Here is a 23,229-nt window from a genome sequence, read left to right on the forward strand (position 1 = left end):
AGGTCAGGAGTTCGAGACCAGCCTGACCAACATGGAGAAACCTCGTCTCTACTAAAAATACAAAATTAGCCGGGCATGGTGGCACATGCCTATAATCCCAGATACTCGGGAAGCTGAGGCAGGAGAATTGCTTAAACCCAAGAGGCGGAGGTTGTGGTGAGCTGAGATTGCACCATTCCACTCCAGCCTGGGGAACAAGAGCAAAACTCCATCTCAAAAAAAAAAAAAAAAAGTCCTCCTCTTCACACCACCTCAACGACAGACTTAAATTCACAGAGAACTGCTGCTAGTCTGTGACTCAAATTCACAGAGAGCAGGGAAGGTGGGCTGAGTGAAGGCTCACACAAGATTTAGCCTGTTCAAAAGCTGAAGGGAGACAAAGAACCACTAGAACACACTCTCTCTGCGTGACCGTCCCACGACACAGGTTTCTTTTCTTCACATCTGCAGCACTGTCTCCTGGCTGGCCACAAGCTTTTGGAGATGAAGCTTTATTACAGCACAGCCACATCCACTTACGTGCTGTCTGTGCGTGGCTATGTCTTCACTTCTGCCACAGAAACTGAACAGCCCGCAAACCTGGAACATTTACTACCCGGCCCTTGACTGAGAAAGTGTGCCAACCCTGGCTAACCTAGAAGTAACAGGTTCCTACAGACTTTGTAAAGAGCTTCTTTAAAATCATTTTCCAGGCTGGGTGTGGTGGCTCACGCCTGTAATCGCAGCATTTTGGGAGCCCAAGGGGGGTGGATTAGTTGAGGTTAGGAGTTTGAGACCAGCCTGGCCAACATGGCAAAAGCCCATCTCTACTAAAAAGTAAAAAAAAAAATAGTTGCCTAAGCATGCATATTATGTGCATTGTAAAATGATCAGTAAATGATTTCCTGTACTGTTGTTCTTAAGGAGAGAATATAAAGCTATTTAGAGAGCTAAATTGTGAAATAAATCATTTCTCTGCTGGAAAAAAAAAAAACCTAGTAGGGCATGGTGGCACATGCCTGTAGTCCCACCTACTCGGGAGGCTGAGGCAGGAGAATTGTTTGAACCCAGGAGGCAGAGGTTGCAGTGAGCGGAGATCGTGCCACTGCACTCCACCCTGAGGGACAGGGTGAGACTCTTGACTCAAAAAAAAAAAAAGATAAATTAAAATAAAATCATTTTCCACAGCTGATTTTTTCAGTAATACAGGCAGGTAAATTAAATCTAAGAAAAACCACAGAGCTGCTTTAAGTCAGTATGTGGCTTGACGTGAGGAAGTGTTCAAAATAGAATCATTTCCACAAAAACCTAAAGCAAGCAACGTAAGGCCTAGAAGAGCTCAGCTACCCCGGCACGTGTTGCCTTTCTCCGAGTGGGTGCACAAGGCTTCCCTGCAGACTTGCACAAAAGGCTCCCAGCCACAGCCCCACCCATCGCTGGCTTTTCTGGCCTCCGGTTTTTTTAATCTATAAAATGGAGATAATAAAGATTCTACCTCATAAGGTTGTCAGGTAAAGGAAATAAATAATGCCAATAAATCGCTCATCACAGTGCTTGACACCACACCTCACAAGTGGTGAATAAGTGATAGCTATTATTGTTATTATTATTTCATCGTTATATAATTAAGACTTTGCCATAAATCTCAAACATTAAGAACCTGTAGGCCGGGCGTGGTGGCTCATGCCTGTAATCCCAGCACTTTGGGAGGCCAAAGCCAGCGGATCACCTGAGGTCAGGAGTTCAAGACCAGCCTAACCAATATGGAGAAACCACATCTCTACTAAAAACACAAAATTAGCCGGCATGGTGGCACATGCCTATAATCCCAGCTACACGGGAGCTGAGGCAGGAGAATCACTTAAACCCAGGAGGCAGAAGTTGTGGTGAGCCAAGATCGGGCCATTGCACTCCAGCCTGGGTAACAAGAGTGAAACTCCGTCTAAAAAAAAAAAAGAAAAAGAACTTGTAGCTTGGGCAGCATGGCGAAATCCCGTCTCTACAACAATACAAAAATCAGCCAGGTGTAGTGGTGTGCGCCTGTAGTCCCAGCTACTCAGGGGGCAGAGGCAGGAGGATCATCTAAGCCCAGGAAGTAGCGGCTGCAGTGGGCAGAGATCGTGTCACTGCATTCCAGCCTGGGTGACAGAGCCAGACCCTGTTTCAAAACAAACAAACAAAAATCCTGAACTCAAAGCCCACCTAGGAAATTCTTTTGTTAGTGAGGGAGAAGGCAAAAGGAAGGGAAGATTCTCTGCAGTGGGCTCCCCACGCCTTGATGTGCATCAAACAGTGGAGAACTAAGGGGGCTGAGAGTCCTCCCCGGTCTCCCTGTCAGTGCCCTGTTGACGGCTGGCACCCAGGCTGTGGCATTTCGCTATTCCTTAGGAACCGAAACCAGTTTACTGTGGACATTCCAAAAACGCACTGGGTAAAATTAATCAGTGGAGGAGGAGGGGCATTTTAACTACCTGGAATGTGTATCAAGCTGGATCAGTAACGCCTTACACACGTTTGCAGAGCATATGGCATCCCAAAAGCAGCAAAGCAGGCATCCAGGGAGCACGTCTGGTGGGTGGTGTGCAGCATGGTTTTGCACTCACATGGAGCTAAGGTCAAGCCCCGCTCATCACTTCATCGCCATGTAACCTGGGGCCAGCTCCAGAACCTCTATTTGTCTCCACACTGGTAGAATGGGTCGCTGCCACCTACCTGAGAGGTGCTGGGCAGATCATAAGGGATAACTGACACCATGCCCTTCGCACAACATATGGGTGAGTAAGGAGGGGCCCCTGGTACTAAGAGTGACAATAATAACAGTTGTCTATTATTTTTTTTTTTTTTTTTTGAGACAGAGTCTCACTCTGTCACCCAGGCTGGAGTGCAGTGGTGTCATTTCAGCTCAGTGCAACCTTCACCTCCCAGGTTCAAGTGATTTTCCTGCCTAAGCCTTTGAAGTAGCTTGGACTACAGGCACGTGCCACCACGCCTGGCTAATTTTTGTATTTTTAGTAGAGACAGGGTTTTGCCATGTTGGCCAGGTTGGTCTCAAACTCCTGGGCTCAGGTGATCCACCCGCCTCAGCCTCCCAAAGGCTGGGATTACAGGCGTGAGTCACCAAACCTAGCCCAGTTCTTTATTACTTTAATAAAGATAATATCATAGAGCCAAATAAAACTATATTGCAAGTACTGAATTAACTAATTGTTCTAAATTGGGGGAGCAAACTGCTAAGAGAAAATATACAAATTACAGTGTGGTGTGACACCCTAACACACAGGTAGCCAGCAAATCCTGCAAACCATTTTCTTTTTTTTCCTCTATCTTTTCTCATACCTGTGGCAGGGAGGAAAGCTGAGAGGCCTGCACCTGCACCTTTCCAGGCGTGGGAACGTGGAGGGCCAGCTGTGCAGGCTGCGAGGGAGGGATGGGGAGTTGGCTGCTGGGGGGTGCAGGGATGGGAACATTGGGCTGCTGAGTCTTCACCGGGATTTGGAGCTGTGTCTGGGCCTCCACCACTTGCGGCTGCTGTGCAAACTGCAGCGCAGAGGAGAGGGCTGCAGTGGGAACACCAGCTGGGGGCAGCCTCCCGGGCAGCTGCGGCAGTGGGGTGTGCAAGCTGGCAGCGTTCTGCACCGGAGGCCCCGTGGAGGGGTCGTACTGCTGCTGACTCTGCCTCTGTCCAGCGAGCTGCGCGGCCTGCGGCGTGGGGGGCATTCCTCCTGCAAAATAAGAAAAGCGCCAAGAGCACTGATTCCCAAGTGTGGCAGCTTCTACCAATGAGTCACAAGGAGACACGTCTAACACCCCGGTGCTTGTCCAAGACCCGCCACGCTCACATGAGAAGTCGGCCACAACTGAGCACACACAAAAGGAAAGATAGGCGCTTGACCTTTGCAAGTCAGCATCAAGCAAAACAAGCACCAGATCACCACAGGGCACCCCCACAACAGCAGCAATTAGGAAAAACACAGGAGTAAAAATTGTTGAAAGACACTATGACAATGCGACGTGTGGCTCCCATTAGTGTGGCAAGAATATGTCTCCAGGGGCTTTGCACATGATACCGACTGGGACTCAGAGAAGTATCTCAATTTCAGGCACCCCACTGCAAACACGCTACCTCCACTGCCCAGGTTTGAGTCTGGTGCTGGTTTCTGGAACCGCAGTGTACCGCCTGCTCCTGAGCGGGGAGCTGGCTCTGCTGCTGGGCCTTACCTTGTGCGGTCGGCATTAGTTGCTGGAGAGGAACGCCTGCGTCCGCCCCCGGGTGCTGGAAAACCACCCCTTGGTGACCCACTTCAAGGCGAGGCCTCTTAGACTGCTCTAGAATAATTTTCAAAAAAGGTGCAGTTTGATGTAAAAATAAAACCAGAGAAGTAGTAGAAAAAAACATGTGTGTTTTTATCATCTTTGAACAGGGAGGCCTTTCTATACATGAACTAAAATCCAGAAGCCATAAAAGGTAAGGCTGATAAATACAATTTCTCATTAAAATGTTGCCAACATAAGAAAAAGCATCATAAAAAGGCCAAAGACAAGCAACAACCTGAGAGGCAACACCGCAACGCGTGCGACGGACAGAGGTGGACTCGCTTAGTACTCAGAAAGCACAGGCACACATGAGCAGCATCACAAGTACATGGATGAGAGCATGGAGAGCGGGCAGTGGAGCAGACTCACAAATGCCCAGCACACAGGGAATGAGGCTGCACAGTGTGCTCAAAACTAAAGAAACCCATAACAGAACAAAGAATTTTTCACCCATCAGATCAATGAGGATTAAATGACTTATACCTAATAAAACAATCAAAATGTGAAAGAACCAGAAATTGTTGATGGCAGTGAAAACTGGCCCTGTCCTTTTGGTGGGCAATTGAGCACCATCATTACCTAACTACATCTGTGCTTTGATCTAGCAATTTCATGTCTAGGCGTTTTTCCTTTAGACATATTGACAGACAGTTGGGCGGGGTGGCTCACGCTTATAATCCCAGCACTTTGGGAGGCTGAGGCGAGAAGACTTGGGCCCAGGAGTTCGAGACCAGCCTGGACAACATAGTGGGACCACAACTGTACCTAAAATGCAAAAATTTTTGCATTTAGCTGGGTGTGATAGCACACGCCTGTAGTCCCAGCTACTCAGGAGGTTGAGGCATGAGATTTGCTCAAGCCTGGGAGGTAGAGGCTGCAGTGAGCCACGATGATGCCAATGCATTCCGGCCTGGGTGAGCCAGACCCTATCTCAAAAAGTAAGTAGACAGACAGACTGATAAACATGTAGAAAAAAAAAAAAAAACCAAGAGACTACATGTTCAATCCTTAGTTCACTGTAACAGACAAAAGGTGGAACTAACAGATGAACACTGACAAGGATCTGACTGATAAAGAACCAACCATCCCCATGACGGAACAGCACGGAGCACTGACAGAGGTTATGACCTGAAGAGATGGCCTCTTCAGTTAATATTCTTAGACATAACAACTTATATACGATCGCATCTCAACTTTTTCAAAGTATCACATAAGTAACAACGCTTGTGTATGGAGAGAGGAAGGTCTGTGAGAGAATATGCGAAACATTAACAGTGGTTACTGCTGTGGCTGGAGAGTGGGCAGGTACCAAGCCAGACGTAGGCTTAAGATACACCCTACTGAACTGTTGAAGTCTTTTATATAAAAATATATGAAGTTTATTATTTGAAAAAATCAGCTTAAAAATATGACAACTTCAGAAAGCAGATGATTTTGTGTTTAATTACACCGTGATGACTCAAGAGCCCACAAATGCATACAGAAAACCAACATGGAATACACCTGCTCAACTGAAAAATTCCTCACTTCAGGACACAGAAAAATTCACATAAATATTGTTCAGCTGATAATCACTGTAAGAGAGGTTAATTTTCAAAGTAGGAAGAAACCAAGTTTAGCAACTGCTCTTCAGAAACTCATGGAAACTGTACCTCGGCAGCCCAAGGAGAGGGGGGCATTCCCGAGGCCACGCTAGCCGTGCCCTGACGTACCTGTCATACCTGTGGAGGGCATCGCCTGCTGCCTCTTAAACAGGTCCGTCTCTACTGTGCTTCCGGCCCCTGCTACCAGGCTCCCTGCGAGGGCTTGCTGCTGGGAAAAAAGATGAAAAAATGAGATTTTGATCACTGAAAGCCATTATAAGAATAAACTCAAGCTATCATAATTATCCCAAACATCAACCTCATTCCTTTCTAATAACAGAAATGTTATCTACCCCGTGTCTTTAAATATACATGTGTAATGTATATTTATGTATAATAAACAATTTAAAGTTCTAACTTACCTCTGGGGGAAAAAAGACTTGTAAAAGACATATTATTCTGGTTTTAATGGAATTTCAAATCAATGCAAACCTACAGTTCTTGGGAAACAATAAAAGGTCTAATGCTGGGAAACATGAGTTTCAGTTCTGAGACAACACTCAGCCGACCCATCAGTCACACCGCCCAGCATAATTCACATCCAAAAACACCAAATAATAAAAAGGTGAAATTGCCTTTCTACTGGAAAATGACACTAAAACCCCAATTAATAACTATCTAATTAATTTAGATCTTTTTTTTTTTTTTTTTTTTTGAGATGGAGTCTTGCTCTGTCGCCCAGGCTGGAGTGCAGTGGTGCGATCTCAGTGCAACCTCTGCCTCCCAGGTTCAAGCCATTCTCCTGCCTCAGCCTCCCGAGTAGCTGGGACTACAGGCGCCTGCCACCATGCCTGGCTAGTTTTTTTGAATTTTTAGTAGAGACGGGATTTCACTGTGTTAGCCAGGATGGTCTTGATCTCCTGACCTCGTGATCCACCCGCCTCGGCCTCCCAAAGTGCTGGGATTACAGGTGTGAGCCACCGCACCCAGCCAACTTAGATCTTTAAAATGATATTTTTATAGTCAGCACCCTACACGAGATATAAATATGTGAGATATATAGAGATATAAATAGACAGATGTTATTTAAAATGTTTAAAGTAAAAAAAAAGCCATCACCAGGCATGGTGGCTTATGCCTTAATCCCAACACTTTGGAAAGCTGAGGTGGGAGTATCGTTTGAGGTCAGGAGTTCAAAACCAGCCTGGGCAACACGGCAAGATCCTGTCTCTACAAAAAAGTAAAAATTAAAATGTTAGGCCGGGTGCGGTGGCTCACACCTGTAATCCCAGCTCTTTGGGAGGCCGAGGTGGGCAGATCACCTGAGGTCGGGAGTTCGAGACCAGCCTCAACATGGAGAAACCCCGTCTCTACTAAAAAATACAAAATTAGCCGGGCGTGGTGGTGCATGCCTGTAATCCCAGCTACTCGGGAGGCTGAGGTAGGAGAATTGCTTGAACCTGGGAGGCGGAGGTTGCAGTGAGCCGAGATCACGCCATTGCACTCCAGCCTGGGCAACAAGAGCAAAACTCCATCTCCAAAAAAAAAGAAAAAAAATTAAAATGTTAGCCAGGCATGGTGACACATGCCTGTAGTCCTAGCTACTCAGGAGTCTGGAGCCCAAGAGTTTGAAGCTGCAGTGATCTAGGACTGTGCCACTGCACTCCGCATTCTAGCCTGGGCAACAAAGCAAGAGACCCCATCTTTTAAAAAAAAAAAAATGAAAGAAGCCAGTCTGAAAAGGTGACATGCTACATGATCCTAACTCTATGATGTCTTGGAAAAGGCAAAACTATAGAGACAAAAAGATGAGTGGTTGCCAGGTGCAAAGCAGTAGGGAGGAGGTGAATAGGCGAGCACGGGACATTTCTAGGGCAGTGAAACTACAGTACTATGCTAATGACATGGCACTGAAGGTTTCACCAAGTGCAACAAATGCACCGTCTGGTGGGGGACACAGATATAAAGGAAGCTGTGCACATGGCGGGCGCAATGGGGTATGTAAAAAAATCTCTTGTTCCTTCCTCTCAATTCTGCTGTGAACCTAAAACTGCTCTTAAAAAATCACGGTTTTTAAAAGTTTACATGGGAAGCTATTGGCATGTTATTTTACAAAGACAGAAACTAGCCAACTCTTGGTCAGCACAGACTTAACCCTAACCCTTTTCCATCTGGTCACCATCCTTGCCATTAAAGTAATTGCTAAGGACTTAATTAATAGTTGCTAAATTATTCCTTAAATCACTCAATTATATTCACTCTACTTAGTGAGACATTTTAAACGTAAAAGTTACAGATACCTAAACAAAGTAACTATTCAGTGAGAGGGAGCTGTTTGAACCAACTGCCACACAAGGGCCACCACACAGCCACCACCAGCCATGCCACAGACTCTGTACTCACATGGGGAAAGGCTTAGGAAGAGTTACTAAAAGGAAAAATCAGCCACAATGCAGCGTATGTAGCAGGAAGGCACTGCCATTTACATTTAACCAAGATGGAAAAGGAAAGAAGATGAAAGGGACAGAGGGGATGGACAAAGAGAAGGAGGAAAGAAAGGAAAGAATGTTTTGAAAATAATGGCCTGGCAGTGGTTACCTCTGGGGCAGCACTACAGGTGACATGATTTGTTTGTGTGTGCGTTTCTAAATTTCCCAAATGTTCTATAATGAGCACGTATGACTAATATAATCAAAAGAAAAGAATATTTTTTAATTAAAAAAAAACTTGATAAAGGGCTCCGTGTCCAGTAATGGCCAAGTACTTCCTATTGGGTCAAACATAATCCAGGTAACGAGGCCGGGCACGGTGGCTCACGCCTGTAATCCCAGCACTTTGGGAGGCCGAGGCGGGTGGATCACGAGGTCAGGAGATCGAGACCACGGTGAAACCCCGTCTCTACTAAAAATACAAGAAAAAAAAAAATTAGCCAGACGTGGTGGTGGGCACCTGTAGTCCCAGCTACTAGGGAGGCTGAAGCAGGAAAATGGCGTGAACCCAGGAGGCGGAGCTTGCAGTGAGCCGAGACTGCGCTACTGCATGCACTCCAACCTGGGTGACAGAGCGAGACTCCGTCTCAAAAAAAAAAAAAAAACCATAATCCAGGTAACCATAAACTCTAGATGAAATACAAAAAAATATGAAAAGGTAGGCCGTTGATACAGGAAGGGAAGTGATATTCGCAAGAAGGGAATGGAACACGGTAAGGTTTCCAGTTTCATGGCATTTGGCATGAGGGCAGCCCCAGTCTGTGCTCTATGGAACAGCTCAAACCTAAAGACACATAGCATCTCACTGGCTTGAACAAGAGGACAAAGAGCAAGAAACAGATGGAAAAGGAGGAGGCCCCACATTCTCTCCCTAACCTCCACCTAAACCATGTACGCAAAAACAGAATCCAAGAGAAGGCTCAAGTACTGAACTGAGTGTTCAGGTGCCTCCTGCCACAAAGGAAAAAGAGTATGCAGGTTTTTTGTTGTTGTTTGGCATTTTTTTTTTTTTTTTTTTTTTTGAGACAGAGTCTCGCTCTGTCGCCCAGGCTGGAGTGCAATGGTGCGATCCCGCCTCACTGCAACCTCCACCTCCTGGGTTCAAGCGATTCTCCTGCCTCAGCCTCCCAAGAAGCTGGGACTACAGGTGCGCCACCACACCCGGCTAATTTTTGTATTTTTAGTAGAGACAGGGTTTCACCATATTGGCCAGGCTGGTCTCAAACTCCTGACCTCATGACCCACCCGCCTCGGCCTCCCAAAGTGTTGGCATTACAGGCGTGAGCCACCACACCCAGCCAGAGTGTGCATTTTTAATTCAATCAAGTTAACTAAGTGTTAAAGCAAATAAATACTTTTCAGAATATAACAGAACCCAGGGCTTCTACATGTCATGCACAATTGTCTAAATTGGGGGAGCAAGCTGCTAAGAGAAAATATTCAATTCAAACTTACTCCAAAATACAAACAAAATCACTCCAAAATACAAACAAAAAACACGAGCCATACTCAGACACCAACCTCAAGATGACCTACGTACTAGAATAAGCAGGCAAGGATCTTAAAGTGACCTTAATATGTATGCCCAAGGACATAAAGAAAAATATACTGCAATAAAAGACAAGAAGAAATCTTGACAAAAAAACAGAAACTATTAAAATAAAGAGTGAAATGGAGATTCTAGAAGTGAAAAATACAACATCCGAAATAAAAAAAAAAAAATTCATTGGATAGGCGTAACATCAGTGTGGAGATGTGAAAAAACCAGTTGGGGCACGGTGACTCACGCCTATAATCCCAGCACTTTGGGAGGTCAAGGCAAGAGGACTGCTTGAGGTCAGGAGTTCAAAACCAGCCTGGGCAATATAATGAGACCCCATCTCCAAAAAACAAACAAAAAATTTTAAATTGACCAGGCGCAGTGGCTTATGCTGTATTCCCAGCATTTTGGGAACCTAAGGTGCACAGATCACTTGAGGTCAGGAGTTCAAGACCAGCCTGACCAACATGGCGAAAATTCATCTCTACAAAAATACAAAAATTAGCTGGGCATGGTGGCACAGGCCTGTACTCCCAGCTACTTGGGAGGCTGGGATGGGAGGATCACTTCAGCCCTGGAGGTTGAGCAGAGAACGCCACCGCACTCCAGCCTGGTGACAGAGTGAGACCCTAGCTCAAAAAAAAAAAAAGAAAAAAAAAGAAAAAAAAATTAAAAATCAGTGAGCCTGAAAAAAGATTATTGAGATAGAAGAACCAAGTGAAGGACCTGACTTCAAGACACACCCCAAGACTCCAGGAACCAGGACAGTGCAGTGCAGTGCTGGTGTAAGGATCAACACACAGATAAAAAGAACTGAGCTGCACACCAAGAATCAGACCCACACTCACACGATGTTCTCAAGCCTCTAAGGCAATCCAATGGGGCATGGAAAGTCTTTTCAACAAACGGTGCTAGAAAACTGGATATCTACATGAACACACGGATAAACTGGACTTCATTAAAATGAGAAACTTCTGCTCAAGAAGCACTGGCAGGGAGGACTGTGCACCCTGTTGACTGCTCCCCGACTGTGGCTGACACTCAGCCTGCTTCCCAGAGGACTCAGGACACACAGGTCCTGCTGCCCCTGGGTTCTGCAGAAGACACAGGAACTCCTCCAGGCATGGCACACTCAGCCTTGGTTTTCAGAATGATTTTTAGTTTTACCTTATTCTGCCTCTGCCTCCATGAAGGTATTATTGGTAAAGATACTCTGGCCTTTTTTTTTTTTTTTTTTTTTTGAGACAGAGTCTCTCTCTGTCGCCCAGGCTAGAGTACAGTGGCACAAGCTCTGCTCAAGGCAACCTCTGCCTCCCGAGTTCAAGCAATTCTCCTGCCTCAGCCTCCCGAGTAGCTGGAATTACAGGCGCCTGCCACCCAGCCCGGCTAATTTTTTGTATTTTTAAGTACAGATGGGGTTTCACTATATCGACCAGGCTGGTCTTGAATTCCTGACCTCGTGATCCACCTGCCTCGGCCTCCCAAAGTGCTGGGATTACAGAAGATACTCTTGTCTTTAAAATACAACCTTGATTTTGGTCAAAAACCATTATTACAATTCTTTAAAAAAGAGAATTTCTCACAAAGAAAAAATACTCTGAAGGGAATTTAATTCTGGGTGCCCATTTAGGAGAGACAATACCAAAATAGAGCTTATCCATGGAAAACACAGCAGAAGGAAGCTCACAGAACGTCTGCCACCTAAAAGGATAGACTGATGGTATTCTGAAGGTAGAAATTAAGACCAGTAGTAGTTGGCAGCTACCAGAAGGAAAATTTCTGCCCTATTTAAATAAACAAAGAAATAAACTATAAAGCCAGGTGTAGTGGCTCATGCCTCTAATTCCAGCATTTTGGGAGGCTGAGGCGGGAGGATTGCTTGAGCCCAAGAGTTCAAGACCAGCCCGGGCAACAAAGTGAGACCTCCATTTCTACAAAAAAATCAAAAAACTGGCCGGGCACGGTGGCTCACGCCTATAATCCCAGCACTTTGGGAGGCTAAGGCAGGCGGATCACCTCAGGTCAGGAGTTCGAGACCATCCTGGCCAACGTGGTGAAACCCCATCTCTACTAAAAATACAAAAATTAGCTGGGCGTGGTGGCGCACGCCTGTAGTCCCAGCTACTCAGGAAGCTGAGGTGGGAGAATCGCTTGAACCCAGGAGGCAGAGGTTGCGGTGAGCTGAGATCGCGTCCAGCCTGGCAACGGAGCAAGACTCCGTCTCAAAAATAATAATAATAATACAAACACATACGTAAAGTAACGTAAGAAACAACAGTTGGGTTAGGATCACAAAACCATAAATAATTACTCATTTTCTCTAACATCATAATCACTGAAAAAAATGTTCCAATCAGGAGGTTTTTATAAGACATAAATAACCATAATAATATTAGTACTATTTTTTATACTATAGCTGCACTCAACACAACCACAAAACCTTCTGGAAACAAAGAGAAATACACGCAATGCTGAGCACTCTGGATTTATTTCTGGAGTTTAACTGGCATAGATTAGTTTATTATAAAAATCCTAGAATTGGCTGCAAATAATAAAACTCATCCTGAAACTCTGTCTTAAACTTTACTTTTTTTGAGACAGAGTCTTGTTCTGTTGCCCAGGCTGGAGTGCAGTGGCACAATCTTGGCTCACTGTAGCCTCTGCCTCCTGGGGTCAAGTGATTCTCCTGCCTCAGCCTCTCAAGTAGCTGGGACTACAGGAACACGCCACCACACCCGGCAAATTTTTGGTATTTTTGGTAGAGACGGGGTTTTGCCATGTTGGCCAGGCTGGTCTCAAACTCCTAGCCTCAAGTGATCCGCCTGCCGTAGCCTCCCAAAGTTTAAACTCTTTTTAGAATGGTAAACAGGGCTTGCAAAGCCATAATAAAACTGGGGCCACAGTCTAGCAGCACTTTTAGCTAAACACAAAGTGAGTATACGGTGGGCACCACGAAGAGACTTACGCTCTCCTGATTCACTAGTGTCGCTCCTAAGAGTTTTTCTAAATAGAACAGACATAACCTAAAACTAGAAAGAGGTTAGATGAATTACAGGTCTTCAAAATAATGAAGCAGTAGCAGCAGTTAAAAAGAGAATTATTGGAAGTCAATAAAATAAAAAGAATTATTTGTTAAATGAAATAACAAAACAAAAAAGTACAAATTCATTTGTTTCAACTGGTATATATGCAACATAACATTAAAAAGTCAGTCAGGCATGGTGGCTCATGCCTGTAATCCCAGCACTTTGGGTGGCCAAGGCAGGTGGATCACTTGAGGTCAGGAGTTCGAGACCAGCCTGGCTGACAAAAATCCCGTCTCTACTAACAGTACAAAAATTAGCTGGGTGTGGTGGTACACGCCTGTAATCTTAGCTACTCAGGAAGCTGAGACAGGAGAATCATTTGAGCCTGGGAGGCAGAGGCTGTAGTGAGTCAAGATCGCACCACTGCACTCCAGCCTGGACAACAGAGCGAGACTCCATCACAAAAAAAAAAAAAAAAAAAAGGTGTGTTAGGATGATAAAATTATGGCAAATTATTCATTTTCTCCAACAGGAAAATGATGAAAAATTTCTACTTAGAATGGTTCTTTTTATCTTTTTATAAATAAATGTGTGCCTGTCTGTATTTTATATGCAACACCCCTGCACTCAATAATATTACCTAAAAATCTTTTCGAAACAGAAATTAGTACATATGTAATAACAAATTCTGAATTTATTTCTAGAGTTTCACTAATCAAAATAAGAATTACACAATTGGCTATTAGTAATAAAACTTGGCCAGGTGCGGTGGCTCAAGCCTGTAATCCCAGCACTTTGGGAGGCCGAGGAGGGTGGATCATGAGGTCAGGAGATCGAGACCATCCTGGCTAACATGGTGAAACCCCATCTCTACTAAAAAATACAAAAAATTAGCTGGGCATGGTGGCGGGCGCCTGTAGTCTCAGCTACTTAGGAGGCTGAGGCAGCAGAATGGCTTGAACCCGGGAGGCAGAGCTTTCACTGAGCCGAGATCACGCCACTGCAGTCCAGCCTGGGCGACAGAGCGAGACTCTGTCTCAAAAAAAAAAAAAAAAGAAAAGAAAGTAATAAAACTCATACTGAATTTTTTTCCCAAAGAAATGGATGTTTTTCATTTTAACTCTTTTCTATTTTCTTAGATATCCACTGTTATTTGCCTCAAATGTCTGTAACTCAAAATGGAGACTCCTTGGTTTTCCTCTTTCAGTCTTATAAGTAATTTTTTATTAGGAAATATATCACACATACAAAAGAAATTATAAAATATATGTAAGACTTTCAAAGCACAGTAAAATTAATCATAGAATTTAAATAGTAAGGTATCATTCACTAAACAATCCATTCAACTTGTTTAGAATTTTCATAATACGATGTTGAGGAAGAAAGTGGAAAAATAGATACATACAATTTAAAGCAGTAATAATAAAGCGATCCCTACATACTCATCGCATGCCTTAAGAAATAAAAATTTTGGCTCTTGAAATTATACTAGAAGACAAAAATAAAAAAAGAAATAAAAATTTACCCATACCTTAAAAACTCCATATACCCGCTTCTACACTTACTACCCAAAATGTCTGTTAAACATTTCCCTAAAGAACCCTTGTGCACTGTTGGTGAGAATGTAAACTATTACAGCAGTTATGGAAATCAGTATGAAGGTTCCTCAAAACATTAAAAATAGAATGAACATATGATCCAGCAACCCCACTTCTGGGTGCACAGCCAAAGGAAAGGAAATCCGCGTCTTGAAGAGGTATCTGCACTCCTGTGTTCACTGCAGCACTGTTCACAACAGCCAAGCTATGAAAACAACCTAAGTGTCCAGCAACAGATGAACAAATATAGTATATACACATGGAATACTATTCGGTAACAAAAAGCAAGGAAATCCTGCCATTTATGACAACATGAATGAACCTAGAGGGCACAATGCTAACTGAAATAAGCCAGAGAAAGATACATGCTGTACACTATCACTTTCACGTGGAATCTTTTAAGAGACAGGGTCTTGCTCTACAGTCCAGCCTGGAGTGTAGTGGCACAATCACAGCTCACTGCAGCCTCAACCTCCTGGACTCAAGCGATCTTCCCACCTCAGCCTTCTGAATGAATAGCTGGGACTACAGACACATGCCACACCTGGCTAATATTTTAATTTTTTTGTAGAGATGGTGTCCTATGTTGTGCAGGCTGGTCTTGAATATGCGGTCTCAAGCGACCCTACAGCCTCGGCCTCTCCAACTGCTGGGATTGCAGGTGTGAGCTAAAGCGCCCAGCCTACAGTTAATAATATTGCACTGTATACTTGGAACTTGCTGAAAAGTAGATCTTAGCCATTCTCACCAAACAAAACAAAACAAGAGTAACTGTTAATTAATTTGATTGTGGTAATCACCTCACTATCCTTACACCAAATCACTTTGTACACTTTATAAAATTTTATTTGCCAATTATACCTCAATAAAGCAAAAAATCAAACAAACCAAAAAAAAAGTTTCCTTATAGTGTCACCACCTGTGGGTGTGTGTCTAAACCCTCTTTGCTTTGCTTACACCCGTGCATCGACGTGCACGATGGCAGGGCTCTCTGTTTTGCACTGGGTGCTCTGTTAGTACTCCTCTAGGACACAGCCCATCCATTCTGTGGCCAATGGACAATCTGGTTCTTTCCAATTTGGGGCTGCCAAAAACAATGCTGCGAGGAACATGACTGCACATGTGTTCTGGTGCACAAACACAAGAGTCTCTCTACAGCATCGTGCTGGTTCAGAGTATGCTCTCTGCTCACCTTTTCCAGATGATGCAAAACGTTTCCAAATAACTAGACCAAGCTCCACTCTCATCAAAAGCAGATGAGAATCCTACAGCTCTACATCAACAGATTCTCTCCAGTTTAACTTCTGGCAATCTGGTGCATGGAATAGAAAGTCTGAGCAGTTTAATTTGTACTGCAGAGACTGCATCTCTATAAACATGAGTTTATAGGCACTCCTGGCCTATTATCCTACTGTTCTAATGCAGATATTTATCAATGTGGTCTATAAATGCATTAATATATTATATTCCTCCAGGCATTAGCAGTAAAGATGTCCCACTAACAAATTTTCTGATAATCTCCAACTTAATAGTTATCTTCTTTTTTTCCGGGGGGCGGGGGCAGTGGAGACAGTTTTGCTCTGTCACCCAAGGGAGCGCAGAGGCACAATCTTGGCTCATTGCAACCTCTGTCTCCCGAGTTCAAGCAATTCTTGTGCCTCAGCCTCATGAGTAGTTGGGACTACAGACGCACATCACCACACCCAGCTAATTTTTTTGTGTTTTTTAGTACGGTGTTTCACCATGTTGGCCAGGATGGTCTCTTACTCCTGACTTCAGGAGATCTGCCCGCCTCTGCCTCCCAAAGTGCTGGGATTACAGGCGTGAGCCACCGTGCCCGACGAAGAGTTATCTTCAATTGTATAAAACCCATTACAATGAGTATCTAAATACCAGAATCAAATTACTATTCCCCACCGAAAGGAACCAGGCTCTTTGTCGAAATGGCTGATTCCAGGGCTGGATCAAGGAATATATATATATATATATATATGGTGAACTTTAAACAGTTTGTGCCAGAAAATAAGGAAGTACTCAGGAAGTAAGAGAGGTATGTTGGAAGTATACTAGAGCCAGCCTGAAGAGGCTCCAATTGGTCAATCACAGATAACCTGGGCATCAAAATAAATAGTAAGAGAACCACCAAGAGGGGGGCTGGGCAGTAAATGACTGGCAAGGAGCATCAGGCAACTTCATGGAGTGATAGAAATGGACATGTTGACCATTGTATGGGTTACATCGGTGTATGTACTTGTCAAAACTCTGCAAACTGTTAACACTGAAGATCTGTGTGTTCTGTTTTTAAAGTATGCCTCAATTTAATGTAATTTACCATTTTTACAGACTAAAGAAGAAAAACCACATATCACTGTCAATAGATGTATTTGACAAAATTCAACATCAATTCATGATACACTAGGAGTAAAAGGGAATTTTATTACCTTGATAAAGAACATCTGCAAAATCTACAGTTAACATCTTACTTAACGGTGAAAGACTAACTGCTTTCCCCCTAGATCAGGAAGAAGATCATACTGGACACCCTTGCCAATGCAATAAAAAAAAAGAAAAGAAAAGAAATAAAAAGCATACAGATTGAAAAAATAAAAAAAATCCTGCTCTATTTGCAGACATGATTCCCTATGTAGAGAATCCCATGGAATCTACAAAAAAGCTCCTAAAACTAATAAATGAGTTTAGCAAGGTTGCAGAATGTAGGTTCAAATAATCAACTGTATACCTATATACTTACAATAAACAGCTGGAAATTTTTTAAGTACTACTTATAATACCTCCCAAAATTGGAATACTGAGGTATAAACCTAAGAAAATATATGGTATGCTGAAAGTTACAAAATGCTGATGAAAGAAATCAAAGAATACTGAAATAAATAGAGAGATATACCATATTCATGGACTGGAAGACTCACACTGTTAAGATATTACTCCTCCCGAAACAGGTCAATGGACGCAACACAATCCTAATCAAAATCCCAGCAAGATGTTTTGTAGGTATCAACAAGCTGATTCTAAAATGTATACAAAAAGGGAAAGAAACTAGAATGACCAAAATAATTTTGAAAAAGGAGAACAAACTTGGAGAACTCACACTACTTGACTTCAAAACTTATATAAAGCTATAGTAATCACAATAGTGTGACACTGGCAGAGAAAACACATAAAGAGAAGGGAAGAGAAGAGAATCCAGAAACAGAACCACACAAGTAGGTCAACTAATCTTTGGCAAAGACGCAAGTCAACTCAACATACATAGGATAGTCTGTTCAAGAAATGGCATGGAACAATTGAATATTCACATGCAAATTTCTTATGTTTGCCATGTTACACAAAACTTTACACAAAATAAATCATAGATCTAAAAGTAAAACTATAAAACTTCTACAAGACAACACAGAAGAACATCTTTCTGACCCTGGATTGAGCAGAGTTCTTAGATATGGCATCAAAAGCAAATCCGTAACAGAAAAAAATGATAAATTGTACTTCTACAAAATTTAAAACTTTTGTTCTGAAAAAGATAGTGTTAAGAGAAGAAAAAAACAAGCCAAAGACAGGAAAAAATATTTGCAAAACATGTAGCTGACAAAAAACATGTCCATATTATGTGAAGAACTTTCTTTTTTTTTTTTTTTTTTTTTTTGAGACGGAGTCTCGCTGGGTCGCCCAGGCTGGAGTGCAGTGGCGCAATCTCGGCTCACTGCAAGCTCCGCCTCCCGGGTTCACGCCATTCTCCTGTAGTAGCTGGGACTACAGGCGCCCGCCACCACGCCTGGCTAATTTTTTGTATTTTTAGTAGAGACGGGGTTTCACCGTGGTCTCGATCTCCTGACCTCGTGATCCACCCGCCTCGGCCTCCCAAAGTGCTGGGATTACAAGCATGAGACACCACGCCCGGCCTATGTGAAGAACTTTCAAATGCAGTAATAACTCAGTGAAAAAATGAGTGAGACATGAACAGATGCTTTGTCAAAGATATACGAACAGCAAATGAAAAAATGCTCAACTTTATTAGTCTTCAGAGACATCCAAAATAAAATAAACTAGACCTGGAATGATTAAAAAAGAAAACTGACAATAACAAGTACTAGAGAAGAAGCAAAACAAAGAGAACTATCATACATTGCTATTGGGAACACAAAATGGTACAGGCACTTTGGGAAAGTTTGGAAGTTTCTTTTAATCTCTTTTTTTTTTCTTTTTGAGACAGAGTCTCACTCTGTCGCCCAGGCTAGAGTGCAGTGGTGCCATCTTGGCTCACTGCAACCTCCGCCTCCCAGGTTCAAGAGATTTTCCTGCCTCAGACTCCCAAGTAGCTGGAACTACAGGTGCATGCCACCACGCCTGGCTAATTTTTTTTTTTTTAAGTAGAGATAGGGTTTCACTATGTTGATCAGGCTGGTCTCGAACTCCTGGCCTCAACTGATCTGCCAGCCTCAGCCTCCCAAAGTGCTGGGATTACAGGCATGAGCCACTGTGCCCAACCTTTTTATTTATTTATTTTTTTGAGTCAGAGTCTTGCTCTGTCACCCTGGCTGGAGTGCAGTGGCATGATCTCAGCTCACTGCAACCTCCATCTCCTGGGTTCAAGCAATTCTCCAACCTCAGCCTCCCAAGTAGTTGGCATTACAGGCGCCCACCACCACGCCCCGCTAATTTTTGCATTTTTAGTAGAGATGGGGTTTCACCATGTTGGCCAGGCTGGTCTTGAACTCCTGACCTCAGGTGATCTGCCCGCCTCAGCCTCCCACCCCCGGGCTCCCCCCCCCCCCCCCCCCAGCCTCCCAAAGTGCTGGAATTACAGGCGTGAGCCACCGCACCTAGCCACCTTTTTATTTTTTTGAGACGGTCCACTATGTGGCCCTGTGGCCCAGGATGGAATGCACTGGCATGTCAACAACTCACTGCAGCCTCGAACTCCAGGACTCAAGCAATCCTTCCACCTCAGCCTCCAAAGTAGCTGGGACTACTACATGTACATATCACCACACACAGGTATTTTTTTTTTTTTTTGAGACGAGTCTCAGTTTTGTCACCCAGGCTGGAGTGCAATAGGGTGAACTTGGCTCACTATAACCTCCACCTCCCAAGTTCAAGTGATTCTCCTGCCTCAGCCTCCCAAGTAGCTGGGATTACAGGCGCCCGCCACCACACCCGGCTAATTGTGGTATTTTTAGTAGAGATGGAGTTTCACCATGTTGGCCAGGCTGGTCTCAAACTCCTGACCTCAGGTGATCTGCCTGCCTCCGCCTCCAAAAGTGCTGGGATTACAGGCGTGAGCTACCACGCCCGGCCTAATTTTTTAATTAATTTTTAGTAGAGACAGGGTGGTCTTTTTTTTTTTTTGAGGTAGGGTATCACTCTGTGGCCCAGGCTAGGGTGCAGTGGCGCTATCTCAGCTCATTGCAACCTCCGCCTCCTGGGTTCAAGCAATTCTCGTGCCTCCTGAGAAGCTGGAATTACAGGCATGTGCCACCATGCCCAGCTGATTTTTGTATTTTTAGGAGAGACAGGGTTTCACCACGTTGGCCAAGCTGGTCTCTACTGACCTCAGGTAATCCACCCACTTAGGCCTCCCAAAGTGCTGGGACTACATGCATGAGCCATCATGCCTAGTCCAGGCTGGTCTTAAATTCCTAGCCTCAAGTGATCCTCCACCTTGGCCTCCCAAAGTGCTGGGATTTCAGGCGTGAACCACGGTGCCTGGCCCAGGTTGGTCTTAAATTTCTGGCCTCAAGCAATCCTCCCGCCTCAGCATCCCAAAGTGCTGGGATTACAGGTGTGTGCCACTGCACCCGGCCGGCCGGTTTCTTAATAAAGTTCAACATACCCAGAAATCTGATTCCTAGTTTTTCTTTTTTTTTTTTTCCAAATCAGACAGCCAGCCACCCAAACCAGAATACTTTCAGAGAGACTCTTTGACTCCTAGGCATTTACCTAAATGAAATGAATACCTATGTTGACATGAAAAACTGTATGTGAACATTTATAGCAGCTTTATTCCTAAATTCTAAAAACTGGAAACAACCTAAATATTCTTCAAAGGGTAAATGCATAAACAAACTGGGGCACATTCACACAATGGAATAGCACTCAGCAATAAAAAGAACAAATTAATGGCAAATAAAACAAAGTAGATAAATCTGAAATGCATTATCTTAAGTGAAAGAAGCCAGACTGAAAAGCACCCAGACTAGGATTCCATAGATACTCATTCTGGAAAAGGCAAAATCATTAGCAATGGAGAACAAACGTCAAGGGAGGCGCGAAGGGTTGATGAGGGAACATTTTGGGAGGTGATGGAGCTTCTGTTGCTTGACTGTGGTCGTGGTTACACAACTCAATGGATTCGTCAAAATTCACAAGTACAGACTAAAAAACGGTGCATTTTACTGAACGTAAATTAAATAAGTTTAGACAAACATAAGCAAATAAATACTGATAGTGATATATTACAGCCTACTGATTCTAATAAATGTAGACAGCATGATGGAGTTAGAAATCCCAGCATGGATTCTTTATAGTAATAACTGATTCAGGCAAGACTCATCAATAGATGCTAGAACCAGTGGGTAAAAGTTTAAGGAGATTCAGGATATTTACATAGTCTCAAAGTATCTTCCCCCAATTACTCATCATTTAAAAAAGGAAAAATAAATAAATTTCCACTGGACAGGCCTGGTAGAAACCACCTTAATGAAGTGGTCAGAGTTAACATTACTAGTTACAGGACAAAGTGACATCACAGCCTTCTGATAAGACACATTGAAATGGACATATCATTACTTCTATAGCAATCTTCTCAAAAATACATGATCCAAATAGGACACAAGAAAACATCAGACAATCCCACATCAAAGGACACTGTACAAAATAACTGGTCTATACTTTTTAAGGCCCAGGCCAAAGCCAAAGCCAAGGTCATGAAAGGCTGAGAAACCAACCTAGATTAAAGAGTCCAGAGAGGCATGACAACTTGATACTGGATTAGGGGGAAAGAAACACTATGAAGGACATCCTTGAGACAAAAGATGAAATTTGAATATAAACTATGGATTAGAATATATTATTGTATTACTGTACGATTTCCTGATATTTATCACTGTACTGTGATTAGGTAAGGAAACAGTCTTATCTAATGCATGCTGAAGTGTTTACAGATAAAAGAGTAGGATATGATGTTTTATATATGTGTATATATATGAGAATGAAAATAATGCAAATGGGGCAAAAACAACTGATACATTTGGTAAAGGGTACAAGGGTTTTTTTAAATAATTATTGCAACTATTATGTACATTTGAAATTATATCAAAATTTAAAATAACAACAAAAATCCCAAGGATGAAACTGCTTTCACAACCCAGCACTATCTATTCCAAAGCTAGCAGAAATTTGATGGTTTGTTTTTTTTGTTTGTTTGTTTTTGAGATGGAGTCCTGCTCTACTGCCCAGGCTGGAGTGCAGTGACACAATCTCGGCTCACTGCAACCTCCGCCTCCCAGGTTCAAGCAATTCTCCTGCCTCAGCCTCCTGAGTAGCCAGGATTATAGGCATGCACCACCACGCCCAGCTAATTTTCATAGTTTTAGTAGGGACAGCATTTCACCCTGTTGGCCAGGCTGGTCTCGAATTCCTGACCTCAGGTGATCCGTGCGCCTCAGTCTCCCAAAGTGCTGGGATTACAGGCGTGAGTGACCTGCGTTTTTAAATTATTGGCATTACAAATTTAAAACTGAGTGAATTTGCAAAAAATTAAAAATAATCAGTTTGCATTCACTTAATATCCGTTTAGAAGTCTATGGTCCAGATGATTTCAGAAGTGTATTTCACTTCAGCATTTCCTCTAGCTATGGAAAATACCAATTTATCATCTACTTGAATCTTTTTTTTCTTATTCTGTTTTGCACTGTTCTCAAAATAAAGGACACAAGAAAGAACCAACATTTAAAACACAGCACACAAGGAATCCTGAGCATACATTCAACAGGACTAAGTATTAGATGACATGCATGCTAAAGCTACTACCGCGTTACAAGTATACAAAAGAAAGTAATGCACTAAGATCTGTGTCATCATTAACTCATGCAATTTAATTTTATAATTGTATATGCAGGAAGATTTTTTACTGTTGAAAAATAAGAAATGGGCTCTGGAAAAAAAATGCTGAAGAGCAAGTAGTATATCGAAGGTTAAAATATCTGGATGAAGGAAAAGTTTGGGATGAGACTACATTTGAGAACCATCGAAAAGTACCTGAAATGGTTGCTGCTGGGATGAAAAAGCAGCAGAAACCTTTGGCGGAAGCTGGGTTGCTATAGCAACGGGAGTCCCAGTCTGCCCATCCTTTCCTGTCACAACCTTTACCTGAGAGGAAATATTTTGAGAAAAAAAGGCAACATAATTTTTACAACTGCTCAAAATTTTGTTAGAATTTTATTGCTGATAGCTCACTGACATTTGGGGTTTAAAAATGGAATGTTTTTGCATCAAATCCTGTAAAAGGATACTGAACTGGCAGATTTATAGCACAACAACCTAACTCAAACTGCAAACCTTGCAGAAACTCCAATTTAAGTCAAAGTGCAATATCGTTAGATTCTGCAACTTCAAATTTTAAAAATGCATATGGCAGACAGACTTCCAAGTAACAAAGCCCTAACAACTCCCTAGGAAATTTAC

At 43.1% G+C, this 23,229-nt stretch overlaps 1 protein-coding gene across 15 annotated transcripts in view; it reads right to left on the reverse strand.

Moving 5' to 3' along the window:
* Nucleotides 1-23,229, reverse strand: part of LOC116477670 (E1A-binding protein p400) — a 133,124-nt gene that overhangs the window by 91,562 nt on the left and 18,333 nt on the right. For 5 of the 15 annotated variants that reach the window (XM_058425896.1, XM_058425894.1, XM_058425895.1 and 2 more), the window contains 4 exons: nucleotides 22,804-22,914; nucleotides 6,006-6,105; nucleotides 4,198-4,305; nucleotides 3,316-3,701 (listed from right to left, as the gene is read on the reverse strand). In XM_058425896.1, the coding sequence (XP_058281879.1) occupies nucleotides 3,316-3,701; nucleotides 4,198-4,305; nucleotides 6,006-6,105; nucleotides 22,804-22,914 (705 nt within the window). The remainder of the gene's footprint in view (nucleotides 1-3,315; nucleotides 3,702-4,197; nucleotides 4,306-6,005; nucleotides 6,106-22,803; nucleotides 22,915-23,229) is intronic. The other 10 variants (XM_032168241.2, XM_032168247.2, XM_032168238.2 and 7 more) reach the window with 9 other exon arrangements.

The sequence above is a fragment of the Hylobates moloch genome, unplaced genomic scaffold, assembly GCF_009828535.3.
Source record: "Hylobates moloch isolate HMO894 unplaced genomic scaffold, HMol_V3 SCAFFOLD_12, whole genome shotgun sequence".
Taxonomy (NCBI): domain Eukaryota; kingdom Metazoa; phylum Chordata; class Mammalia; order Primates; family Hylobatidae; genus Hylobates; species Hylobates moloch.